General features: G+C 58.5%; 1 protein-coding gene across 6 annotated transcripts in view; it reads left to right on the top strand.

Annotated features, from left to right (window-relative positions):
* Window positions 1-13,144, top strand: part of TTC28 (tetratricopeptide repeat domain 28) — a 603,016-nt gene that overhangs the window by 560,496 nt on the left and 29,376 nt on the right. For all 6 annotated transcript variants that reach the window (XM_079151218.1, XM_079151219.1, XM_079151217.1 and 3 more), the window contains one exon: window positions 5,450-5,590. In XM_079151218.1, the coding sequence (XP_079007344.1) occupies window positions 5,450-5,590 (141 nt within the window). The remainder of the gene's footprint in view (window positions 1-5,449; window positions 5,591-13,144) is intronic.

Here is a 13,144-nt window from a genome sequence, read left to right as displayed (position 1 = left end):
CACGGGGAGCTGCGGCACCAGCATGGAACAGTGGGACACCCCTTGCCCCTGTCACCCAGCAATCCTCTCAAACACTTGTCTAGACCAAGGGGAGGTTTCTAGCAAGGTCACAGGCAGGGAGTCTGAGCTCCAGGGCGAGCCTGCCCAGAGGAGGAAGCTGTCAGAAGTCCTGGGCTGTGTGGGACCAACGGATCCTGCTGCTGCTCATCCACTTCCTGTGGACCTGCGGTTTACAGTGGGATGGGGGACATTCTCTCTGCTCCCATCCCAGAGGGAGTAGCCACTGCGCGTGGCTCCTGCACTCACCCAAAGCTCACAGAGCTAGCCGCAACGTCACACTTGCTGTCCCTGACCTCTGCCCTCAGCTTTTGAGGAATGGAGTCTGACTGGCCAAGCTTGAGGCAGGAGTCCACTCTGGTCTAGTCAGCAGCAAGGGGAAAGAGGGGCGCCAGCTGCACACTTGGCACTAGGAACCTGAGGCCTGTGGGTCAGGGGGCCAGTTTCAGCTGTCTACCCACCATGCCCTTCCCGCCCAGCCCGTGACCTGATTCCTGCTCTAAAGACTCACATCACTTCCGTTTCTTGGGTTCTTCTCCTACTGAGATAGACATGGAGTAGGATGTCCCCTCCGTTCCTCGCTTCCCCCAAAGTCAGACTCAAGCTCCTTTTATCTTAAAAGTTTACTAAGTCACCATGAAAAAACAGGCTGGTAAGAAGTGCACCCAGGAGAGTGTCAGAGGTCTCATGCTGGGTTCTGGAGTCTCGTGTCTGATTTCTGTCCCTCTGGTTAAGTGGCTTCTGGGGAAAACAGGCTTTTTCAGCCTGCGTCCGACCCAGAAGGTGCCCGTGGTGCTCGGCCTCTGTGCCCCTTTTCACACCTCTGAGACGTTCTCTGCTTCCAAGTTGTAGAATCCCCCGAGCCAGGGCCCCATGCGGTCTGACCCAGTCTCCCAGAGCAGGGCTCTGAATGATTGCAGTGTGACAAAGGAACTGCTGGCTGCTTCAAGGTTCGCCCGCTGCAGGGACATCTTTGCTCTGAGAGAAGGGGCGTCCTGCTGCCTTTGGTGACTTCCATCTGGCAGAGCTGGTGGTGTAGGCTCTGCCCCAGCCCTGTGCACAGGAAACTGAAGATGGGGTTCCTCACCACTTTCCGGCCCTGCTTGGAAGTGGCTGGTCTTCAGCACATAGCTAGATGTCAGTGCAAGCGAAGCCTAGCGCTGGGGCGGGGAGCGGAGGAAGAATCAGTCAGCAGGGGATGCTGGGACATAAATAAGCGTGCCTCTGTGGAGCGCCAGTCGAAACCGTCAGAGGGAAGACAGAGAGGCTGCAGTTGGAGAGATCGGGAGGCCACGCTTGCAAATGAAAATCCTCTCTGGAGCCTCTTGCCAAGCCCTGTCCCCAAGAACAGGATGAGCTTGGCTCGGCTCCGCGGGGCTTGATTCATGGCCATTTCCATCTCTAGGGAAAGCCGCATGTGAACAGCATTTTGGATCCTGCCTCTGGTGACGGTGTGATTTATATTCCCCAGAGCAGGCGGGCTGGGCCTCTCACAGGGTCCCTGGAACAGACACTGGCAGGCTGTGTGGGCACTGTGGGGAAGCAGCTGCCCACCGCTGGACTGCCCCTCTCAGCCCTTGCCAACGTGCCCATCACTGCCCTCACTTAGGCCAGCCTGTGCTGTGCTGACCTTTTGCCCTCAACTGTTCTCAGTGACCACGACGGCTGAACCTCAGCCTGGCACCCAACCCTGGGCCTGGGACTAGAGCAAGAGCAGAGTCCTCCACCTCCCTCCAGGGTCCAGGGTAGGAAGGACCAAAGTCCAAGCTGGACCCTGGAGCCAAAAGAGCCACAAGGGAGGGACACAAGGGAAGGACACAGTGTGGCCAATAAGTACAGAGGCAGGACAGGTGGGCAGGGGCCAGGGTGGACAGGCCACAGTGCAGCAGTGGGGAGCAGAGAGCAGCAGGGCCCGGGCCCGTGCTGGGGGCCGGGTGTCAGGGCTGTCTTTCCCACTCCTCCCACCTTGCCCTCTGGTCTCTCCCTGCTGAGCTGGGACCACACGTGTGTTGCACATCGTGCTCATGAGGGGGCGCCCAGGGACCCTCGCTGTTGGTCTGCGCATGTGTCGTCTCACACCCGCTCTCCAGCCCCAGCACCGTCCAGTCTCCCTGTGTAACACGCATGCCACGCGTGCCTGCTCACCATTGCCATGTGCCACCTCTCGTTCCGGGTCGCAGAGGTTAGTGTGTCCATTGAGCTTCCCAAGCCCAGGGCCATCTACACGTGAAGTCGTCCCAGCCAGGGAATGCACCCAGTGGTCACCCAGCGAGCAGCCCGGAGGGTCGGTCCATCAGCCAGTGTGTGCATGAATGCAGGAGTGGCACCAAAGCATGACCTCCTTGTCTCAGTCCCTCCCAGGATTTGGTAATAGGGTTTATTTTATATTTTAAGCGAGCAGACAGTAGTATGCAGCAGTCAGTATCAACACAGGCCTGTGAAACCACTCCATTTGATCATTCCATTTGATGAGGCATGGTTTAAGATAAGGAGCTGCTAACTGTAATAGATTGGATAGTAAGAGGAAGAACGCAGCCACTCGGGAGGCCATGGAGGGAAGGTCACTTAAGTCCACAAGTTCAAGGCTAGCCTGGGCAACATAGATCCTATCTCAAAAAAGAAGTAGAACTCGAGCTTTCTAGTCCTCCTGGGCACAGGTGCCTCGAAGGCAGGCATGCTTGACCTTCCTCTCTTAGGCCCCTCAGCCCTGTGGCCTGTGGTAACCACATGGTGTGAGGTGCCATCTCACATCGCTGCGAGGGACAAGGCTCCTTTTGTAAATGGGAGATTCCCTTATCGGTGACATCTCATGTTTGTTTTCCCCTTCGGTGTTAATACTTCAAAGGGTCAGGAAATAGGAAACAACCCCATTAAGCATGCGATTCTGAGGGCTCAGTCTGCGGCTGACAGCTCAGTGGAACTGTGAGATAATGGAGGCGATACTGGCCCCAGCCAATTCCTCTCCCCTTTGCAAAGCACTGAATGACAAGCAGATTTCTCAGCTCTGAGCAGGCAGTCGCATTCAGATGATGAATGTGTCCCTGGACAGAGGAGCTTGTTGAGTGATAACCAGGGTCTCTGGGAAGGGCCCTCCACTCCCAGAGAGCAGTCAAGCCTTGGCCTCTGCGCCTGCTCAGGGCCAGTGGGAAATTGGACCCCCTCCTCTCCAGCACTGTGGAAGCCCTGGTGATTTGTTTACATGCTGCAAGTTTCTTGTACTCTTCCTTCTTCCTCCTTGTATCCCACCCGCTCCTCCAGGCAAACCCCAGCAGCATGGAGCCTGATGGGGGAGGCGGGAGGGGTGGCTTGCCCTGCCTGCAGGGCTCCTGCCACGTTTCTCCTCTCCTTGGAACCTCAATCTCCTGAGGTCCAAGAAAGAGCTAATAAGAGCTACTGCGCAGGCTTGTCATCCAGGTAAAATGAAGTCTGTGTAAAAGTACTCTGCACATTAGCACATGCTATCCCGCTGCGTGCCAGGCACTATCCTGTGTCGGAAGAGCCACTCCAGGCAGCGTGGCTAAAAGCAAGGGAGGCAACGCCCAGGGGTTACCAACCATCAGGGTGGTTCTGGGGATTCTTACCAGGGCCCTTTGTCTGCACCCACCAGAGAAACAAAACCAACAAAAGATAAATGTATGTGTGTGTGTATAAATATATATATGTACCTGCATAAATAGAGAAACGTGCACACTTATATGCTAAATATGTACAAATAGGAATCGTCATGTATATGTTCAATACTTATATCAAGAAGTAAGAGATTCATTACAAGGAATTGGCTCACATGATCAGAGTCTGAGTTGGGGACCTGGAGGCCCAGGAGAGTCGACCCCATGGCTCTGGCCCAGGTCTGAGTCTGAACTCAGAAGACAGGACAGACCGGATTCTCTCCTCTCGGCCTTCGGAGTCCGAGGAGACCACCCACACGGGGCAGGGTCTCGCTCCGCTCACTCTGCCAATGCAGAGGTCCGTCTCATTGCAGTGCTGCCACAGACACCCCCGGAATCATGACTAGCCAGATGTCTGGGCACCTTGTGGCCAGTCAGGGGGACGTAAAGTCAAGCTCTACTGTAGCCTGGGTGCATGTACCACATGGAGTGTACTAAGCAGATCCCGTAGGCATTCATTTCTCAGCCTCTCTGTCACAGGAGTCACCAGCCTGCCATTTGAAGCGCATTACATTCACCATAATCCCATATCTCCGCGTGCCAAGACTCTTCCCACACAGATAAGAGGGCCACCTTGCCAGAGCCCCACCTGCCCGGCATGTGAGAGGCCCCCCAGGGCCCTGGCGCCCCCCTCTTGACCTCACCGCTCTCAGCAGGAAGCCGTGGAGGAGGTGGTCCTATGGGCTGGGCTATTGTGGAGATGTCACCAGGCACCTCCGAAAGTTGGGTATGATCCGGATGCCAGGGAGGGCAGGACTCGTGTCGAGGAAGCCTGTGCGGTGCTGAGGCTGGTGTGCAGGAGGTTTCCCCGGGACACCAGCCCTCCTTGTGGCTGCCATCGTCAGCTTTATTCTGCTGATAAATCAAGGTTCTGCCGAGGAGGACCCTTTAAGACACATTGCAAGGTGTCTGGTAGAGTCTGTCATAAGGGAATATGCATCAACTCAAAAATGGTCACATCCTCACGCTGAGCTTGGAAAAGGGCCACCGAGCAGCCTTCCTCAAGTGTGCAAGCCAGTCCATGTCCACACGGCCTGGCATGGTGGCCATTCCTGAGGGTGTTTGTCTGCCCATCTGGAAATTGCCTTTCCAGGCTGCTTAGCCCGCATGGCATAGGTACTCCATTTCTGTTTCTGGAAGGAACTGGACTGGACCTCGTGCTGGGAGGATTGTCCCGTGGCCACACAGAGCATAGCCCTAGTGTGGGGATAGTGCCTTGCTGGCCCCTGTAGAGGGCAGGGCAGCTGGGGTGTGGCTGTACGTGCCGCCCTGGGAGGGCAATGATTGTCCACACAGGGCTCTGGTCTATAGAGAGGTCTCAGCTGAGCAGGGCCCACAGCCCCTGAGCAACTACCCAGAGCTCAGTGTGAGAAGCAATATGTGGGGAGGGCTTCTGGGCCACCGAGGAGGGCTGGGTGAGATCCTGGCACCAGGATGCCTCTGTGCTGGGGTTTGTGAGTGGCAGGTGGCATGGGACCTCAGAGCTGACTCTCTGTGTGTCTGTGGTACCGGGGGTGAGCCCCAGGGACGCTCTCCCACTGAGCCACATCCCCAGCCCTTTTCATTTTTTTTTTGAGACAGGGCCTCGCTAAGTTGCTGAAGCTGCCCTCAAACTTGTGACCCTCCTGCCTCAACCTCCTGAATGACAGGTGTCTCCCCCACGCCCAGCCTCAGAGCTGGGCACATCCTTTCTCTGATTCCCTTCTCTGCTGTTTCCTCCGCAGGGCCTGCGCCAACAGCGAGACGGAGAGTGAAGCTGGCGACGTCATGGACCAGCAATTTGAAGAGATGAACAACAAGCTCAACTCAGTCACCGACCCCACCGGCTTTCTGCGAATGGTTCGCCGCAATAACCTGGTGAACAGGTGTGTAGGGGGCTGGGCAGGGGCTCTGAGCCCAGGTGACACGTCCGCAGCCCACACGCCTTCCAGCTGGGTGGGCTCTGGCCCTCATCACCCAGTTGCAGAAGTGAGTGTGAGGCTGGTCAGGGCCTCTGCTTTACAGCAGCACCTCCAGCTCAAGCGAGGGACCACTTACAGGCCTGATTGACAGTCCTGGTTTGGCTGGGCTGGGAGCCCAGCGTGGCTGGCTGTTTCTCCTCATGCCTCTGAGCCGACAGCCGAACCCAGGCAGAAACCAGAGTAGCTTCACATCCTGCGCAGGTAACTGCACGTCAGGCACCTGTGCTGCTTCCTGACCTGGGACTCAGAGTCAGGGACAGTGCCAAGGCCAGCATTGGCTGAACAGAGAGACCGATCTCGCAGCAAGCTTGTCCAGACCCAGACAGACCCAGTCGCCCCAGCCCCCGACAAATGGGCCTTAACAGCCTTGGGGTGAGTTGGAATGGCCAGACCACCAGCCCTTCACCTTTCTGTCAGGTGTGGGACCAGGCTGGGTCCAGATCAGCAGAGGCACCTCTCACGCTGTCACTCAGTTACCTGGCAGCAACCTGAGCATCACATTTCGACAGACTGCTGCAGAGAGACACCTCAGACTCTCTGGGCCTGTGCCTCAGCCCCAGGACCTGCCTTTGAAGGGCAGCTGGCTGGCCCTGGACCTGGGCAGTAGAGGCTGTGTGCGGGTGGGACATAGACTCTGCTTGGCATCCCTGTGGACTCAGTGCCCTCCCTGTTCCTCCTCCAGGCCCTGGTTTCCTCTCATTATTCTGCTGTCGGGGTGACAAACGTGTGTTTACTTTCCCAGGGCTGAGCTGAGTGGGAAGGGAGCCAGGGCCAGGGCTCTGAGAACCGGCACCGTGGTTAGAAAGGAGGTCGGAACACCCAGCCAGCCCACGCCCTCAGCCCCCTTCCCTGCTACCTTCCAAGGGTCCCTCGAGGCTTTGGGTTTGTGTAGGGACACAGCCAGAGTCTGGGGTGGGACTGGACTCACATCCTGGCTCTGCGGGGTCCTGGGAGGCAGGAGTCCACAGCTCTGCCAGGGGATGTGACTTGTCCAGAGAACAAAGGGCCCAGGGCACACTCTGGCCTTGTTGCTTTTCAGCCGTGTGGCGCTGGATGGGGCAGTTTCACCCTGTGGGCCTCGGTTTCTTCAACACTGGAACAGGGACAGCCTCCTACCCTGCAGGGTTCCTTAATTCAAGGGCAGCTCCCTAACCTGGGGAGGCCCTGCTCACACGGTGGCTCGCTGTGCTGGGTAGAGGGGGAAGAGCAATGCTGAGCTCCAGTTCCTAAGATAACATGGGGGACAGACCTGGCCTCTGAGGCGCTGCTGGCTGCCTTGGGCTGCAGTCACATACTTTGTCCACTTCTCGTTTCACGCCATGATGGCAGGCCATCAGACGTCATGCCACCTGATCACGGATGCCTATGCAGTGGGGAGCTGGTCCCCTCAGGGTTCTGGGCACTCCAGGGTCAAGGAAAGGTGGAGTCAGGTGAGTCTGAAACCTGGTTCATCAGTCCTGGGTCGATGGGGGTGTGGATTTTGGGATTGTTCATTTTAGAAAGATGGTTTTGTCCTGAGACGGAGCAGGCCACCACAAGCATGATGTCACAGATTAACTTGTTAAAATGACAAATTCTGGATCCCCAGCAAGGCGGGCAGTGCTGGCCCAGTCCTGGAACCCAATAGGGAGCAGCAAGGCCCACAGCACTCTGCGGGCCAGCCCTTGCCCAGCCACTCTGCACCCAGCTCCCTTGGCAGGGGCTGAGCTGCCAGACCTCAGTGCCCTGCAGGAAGGGCCTCTGCAGACCATCCCGCCCTGGCCTGTCTGAGGCTGCTGGCGGCTGACTGGGCAGGAAGCAGCCTATGTTCGTCCACCCTCACTGCAGAGGGCCCTTAAGGTCAGTCGGCGCCCTGAATGTCCTCTGCTGCCTCCTGTCGAGGCCAGGAACAGGCCTCCAAGCACACGGGCGGGGAGCTGCAGCCAGGGACCCACAGGGGCAGCGGCAGCCTTGCCATCTAGCAGTGCGAGCCCTGGTGACCTGCCAGGCCGCCTCATCTCCAGCTGAGCGCACAGGCAGGAAGGATGGAGGCCCGTCACTCCTGCCAGCTGCCTGCAGTCTGCGCCTTCCCATGCCCCCTCTTTGCCCCTTCGAGGGCCAGGGAGCTGAGCTGAGAAGTGTGTGGCTTGTCATTGCACAGAACAGCTCAGAAGTGGCTTTCCTGCAGACTCCTCACAGTGACCAGGGCCTGCCACCCCCACAGAGAAGGGGAGCAGCCACATGCATGGGCCTCGTGTGCTGGAGGCGCTGGCTGCCCTCTCTGGGGACTCCCTGGCTCAGGGACTTTATGGACTCCTTGGCCCTTTGGCTCCTGAGCTCTTTGCCGGCTGATTTGGCAGTGCGGCTGCTGTAGCGAACACAAGTCCAGTGAGGCTTGGCTTCAGAGTTTCTCCCTTGCCACTACAGGATCTGGGCTTTGTCCTGCTTTTGTTTTGGAGGTCTCTGCAGCTGCTATTTTTCTTCTTGCCTGTGCACTTTGGCAGAAAATGCTTTTGCATTTTAAGCCCAGGGCAGGCATCACTAGTGAACGAAAAATAAGGAACTTTCTTTTGGTTGGCAGTGAAGCCCCAGAGTGGGTCCCAGAGGGCAGGGCAGCAGCCTCGGGCTGAGGAGTGGAAAGCAAGTGCGCATGAGTGTGTGTGTGTGTGTGTGTGTGTGTGTGTGCGCGTGTGGTAGAGGGGCCTGTCACTGCACCTGGGGGATCAGCAGATTATATCTGTTGCAGAAGAGAGGGCAAAGACAGGGCAGCTCTTGACTGCACCTGGATTCTCAGTAGCACCTTGGCATTAGTGGGGCACAGCCTAGGGTCATAGGACCAGCATCCTAGAGGAATATTCTGACTGCCACTGCTACTGCTGGTGTGACATGCTTTCCACCTTACGCTGTATGCATGACATTAAGCAGAAAGGGGCTTTCCTGTTGCCCAGATTAGTGACTAAAGACTAAACAGAGGACAAAGAGGTGGTGTGTCTCCCCCTTCTCAAGAGAAGCGCCACAGCTGGGCCAGAGCTTCCCTCGGGTCTCTGCAGCTTGCACGAGCACCCTGCACGCTCGCTGGTGCCCACAAGGGCTGGGGGAATAAGTCACTCAGGCCAAGGGGAGAGGAGCCCTCCATCCCACAGGGCCAGCTTCAGGGACTGTGTATAGGGAGAGGAGAGACGCAGCAAAAGGCCCTGGCCCCGTGTGGTCTGCGTGCCCACGAGGAGCAGGCCCAGATGTGTGCACCCTGCTGGGGGTCCCATGAGAATCTCAACAGCAGAGGACAGTGGCAGGGCCTCCGTAGGCCCTCCCCCTCTCTCCCACCAGCTCAGGCCCTGGCAGTGGAGAGGGCCGCCCAGAGCTGAGCAGCCCGGCCTGCAGGGCAGCGGGAGGGTTTCCCGAAGGCATGGAGGGGACAGGGGTAGGATGACTGGAGAGCAGTCAGCTGTCCCCACCAGGACCACGTGGCCAGCCAGGGCCTGTGCTTGTGCGTGACCCTCTCTGTGCTCCTGCCTTGCACATGACGCCTTGCGTGGGTGTGTGGACCTCTGCGTGGCCCCAGGCAGTGGGGCTGGTAGTCAGCGTGGAGGCAGGTGCTGTCCATGCAGGGCCCAGGTGTCCTGCTGAGGTGAGGCAGAGTGTGGGGAGCCTTGGCCCTGGCGCCTGGCACACCGTGGCCTGAAACCTGGCCATGCCTGAGTGAGTCGGTCACCTTGAGCCTCTTATCTGTTTTACTTTTCGTTAGAACTTCATGCATCGTACTTGGTCTGTCTCAACAGACCCGTGTGTGTGGGATTCAGTCCCAGGGAGCCTCTCCTCTGTTCAGTCTGCAGAACTGAGGCGCGGCCTGCTGGAGTTGTCCTGTGTGCTGCAGGGTCGGAGGTGTGGGTGGCACCCGCTGTGCAGGGGTCCTTTCTTCCCCTCCGCTCCTTGCCTTGGAGATTTCTGTGGCACCCAACGTTCTTTGGGGGAGATTCAGTCACCCACCCAAAAGACCAAGACCAGAAACCTGAGTGGGCTGCTGGACGCTTCTCTCCTTGCAGGCCACCAGATCCTGGAAAGACTGACACAGATGCACAGTGACTACCAGTCATATCAGACTCTCTGGCTGCCGTCCTGCCCCCTGCTCTTTGGAGATGGCACGTGCCGCCTGTTCTCTCCCAGGCTGACCTGCTCTGAATCCACCACGCTGGGCAGTTCTGGGCAGGGCCCCCTGGCCAACAGCAGCTGGATTCAGTGACCCTGCCTCACTGACCCATCCTGGCTTCCCACGAGCAAGTGCAGCCAGGGCCCTCCTCACCTGCCCCGGCGCAGGCCCCCAGGCCCTGCACACCATCCTCCCCTTGGTGCGTGCTTCTCCCTGCAGCACAGACACCACGCAGGTGCAGGAGAGGGATATGGAAATAGCCATCAGGAGCCACTGTGCAGGCAGGTCCAGCAAGTAGTGACAAGCTCGTTCACAACACAGCAGTCCCCAAAGGTCACCACTGAGTGTCAGGCTTGCCAAGATATCTTAGGGTAGTGTTTAATTTACAAGCACTGTTTTCTTTACCACTTATTTGTGTGCTTTCTTGTTCCAGAAATGATTTGAGTTGACCAAAACACAAATGGTACAAGATCGTATAAAAGATAAACAAACGGACGAGAGACTCATTGTAGAGGGAAGGCAAGGCGGAAGAGGAGGAGTGGAGTCTGCCCGAGCACCCAGCCCGCTGGGATCAGCACAGGCTGGCAGGCAGTGCAGACAGGCCAGCCGGATGGGAGGCTGTAGACTAGCAAGGCCTGGGCACTCTGAGACAGCCTGAGCCTGCTGGCTCGCTGTGGTTTCCCATGGGCCCGAGCACTAGGCCCTGCAGCCCCTCGCTCCTTATGGCCCCTGCACGTCCACCAGTCCCATGTCCCAAATGCCCTCAGCTGCTGAGAGCTGCGGGTCGCCCCTGCAACGTCGGCTCCGCCTCCCTCCATCCCCACTGCTGTTCTTTGTGCTCGCAGCTCAAGCTCGGATGGCCTTGCAAGGCAGCCGGGGCAGGATTAATCGCCCAGGTCTCCTGACTTATCAGAGGCAGAATGTCTGTCCCTCTCTGGGTGTGGCTTCTCCCCACAGCTGGCTGCAGGCCTCTGTCCCTCTGTTCTCCTCTCTAATCTAACTCGCTCAGAGCCTTGGAGCTCCCAGTGAGTTGAAGCCATCACTGTCCCACCCTTCCATACTTCCTGCCGCCTATTCCATTCTCCCCTGCCCCTCTGTATGAACCCAAGGGAACCCAGACTTGTCTTTCTACCTCAGGGCCTTTGCTTGGACATGGGGATGAGGCCACAGAGGGCTTTCCCCTGAGGTACCATCTCGAACACAGCATCTGTCACTGGTCTGTCCCGAGGTGCCCCAGCTGGGAACAGTTTCTCTTTTCTCTGAAGTCCCCTGGCTTTTCTCTGGTGCAGGGAGTCGCCACCTCTCCTTGCAGGGGTCCCCACCCTCTCAGAGCCCAAGCTGCACGTGGTTTCTCTGTATCCCTCAAGGAGCCTGGCCTGGTGCCTTGTGTTCAGTAGGTGCAGGTCTTGTTCACTGATGGATGGCAGGGAAAGAGGGACGGGAAGGAGGAAGGAGAAGAAGCGGGGGGGGGGGGGGGGCCCGGATTGCCACAGACACCCGTCGCATCCCCACTGCAGCCCCCGAGATGGAGACCCAGGGAGCTGACTCCTCACCAGGCACGGCGCTGAGCTGAGGCTGTCCTGTGTCCTCCCACGGCCACCGGGGCGGTGTTATGACATGGAGGCTCAGAGAGGTTCAATCAGTTGCCCAGGGTCTCCCAGCTAGAAAATGACAGCATTAGCATCCAGATCTGCCAGACTCCAAAGACAGCCAGGCAGCCCCGGCGCCCACCCACGTGACTCCCCTGCCAAGTGAGGGGTGGCCTGGCCTTTGCTCGCCTCCTCCAGCGGCAGGGGCTTGGTGCCTTCTGCGGCGGTGTTTTCTATCCTCAGAGCTCTGGAGGTTCTCTGTGAACACGTGAGACCCACAGGCATTTTTGGGGAAATAGGCTTGGACCGCAGGCTGTCTGAGGGTGCAGAGCCATTTGGAAAGGCGTTCCAGGGTGTTGCTCGGCACGCACCAGCCGAGCAGCTGCTGTGCATGGGCCGTCTTTTCTCCTCTTCATCCATGAGCCCATGACAGGCCTGCCCCACTGACCGCCTGGCTAGGGTTCATCCTGACCCCTGACAAGTCTGCAGGAAGAGCCCGCACCCAGGTGGCTGGCACCAGGTTCTCCACGGCGACATCTTCAGACTGACCAGAGTCTCACGTGTGTTACAGCAGAGCAGAGGAGCGGCACCACCCACTGCCTCTGCGGTTCCCATGGGAGGTCGTGGGCAGGCTGGGACTCCGTGTGGAGCCACGAGCTGTCACCCTTCACCTGGGCAGTGAACCTGACACACCCAGGAGAGGAGCCGCACATGGCTCCAGACTCCTCTGGGGCTGGGCGAGCAGGGGTCCCTGCAGCCCGGGAGGGAGCAGGCACCTGGTAATTAAGGAGGCAGCAGACGGAGAGCGCTGACGCTTATTGAATAAGTACTTAAAATGCGTTTGACAGTGCTCACGCCCAAAGGAGCCACCTTGGTGTGCAGATGGCTGTGCAGGAGCAGTGCTGAACGGCCCCAGAGCCCTCGTTTTAATTGAATTGAGGCCGCTCTGGCTACTCGGATGTAATGGATTTGCCAATTAATTTTCCACTGGTCCCCTAAAACCCAGGTTCAAACCTCAGCCAGCTCCATTCCTTAGAATAGGAGTTCCCGGTTCAGAACCCAGAGCGGGTGCTCAGGGCTGGGGCGAGGGAGGAAAGGGCAGCACGGTCCTGGTGAGCGGGAGCCACACTCTGCCTGCCAGGCGCTTTCCAAGAGCTGGCCAGGACCCAGGAGGAGGAAGCCCCAGCAGCAAGAGGCTGTGGGACCCCGAACCAGGGTATGAGGGGTGGAGGCGGATGCCCCCAGGGTGGCCTGGCTGCAGCTCAGAGGCCCTGGGAGGTGAAAGTACCTGGTGAAGCATCTTGAGAAGGTAGGAGTGTGTGCTGAGCAGAGCAGAGAAGGCCGAGAAAGGCCACCATGCCCCAGGTGAGCCAGCACCACAGGCCTCTGTCCTCAGTCCCTGCTCAGCAAGGTCTGGCCCAGGTCCTACTCACAGATGACCCAGAAAATGGGGCCCCCTGCAGGGTCTGGGAGAGAGGGCCTCAGCGGAGGGTTCAGCAGGCCAGAAGGTGCCAAGGCCAGATGTACCCTGGGCTGTGTTCCTAGACAGCAGACGAGGGCGCTGGGTGCCTGGTGGGGAACCAGGTACAGCTGATGAGGAGGGCAGGACACGGGACAGTGGGAGAGGGGGGACACTCCACGCAGGCCTCAGCCCTGAGCCTGCCTTCAGGCTCTGAGACCAGTGCACACCGTGGGCACACATAAGCACAGCTGCCCTCAGGCCTTTGCTGGCCCTTGTCTGAC

This window comes from Sciurus vulgaris (genome assembly GCF_902686455.1).
Source record: "Sciurus vulgaris genome assembly, chromosome: 8".
NCBI classification, from domain to species: Eukaryota; Metazoa; Chordata; class Mammalia; order Rodentia; family Sciuridae; genus Sciurus; species Sciurus vulgaris.
The sequence above is the reverse complement of the archived record's forward strand: the minus strand, read 5'-3'. Positions and strand labels throughout refer to the sequence as shown.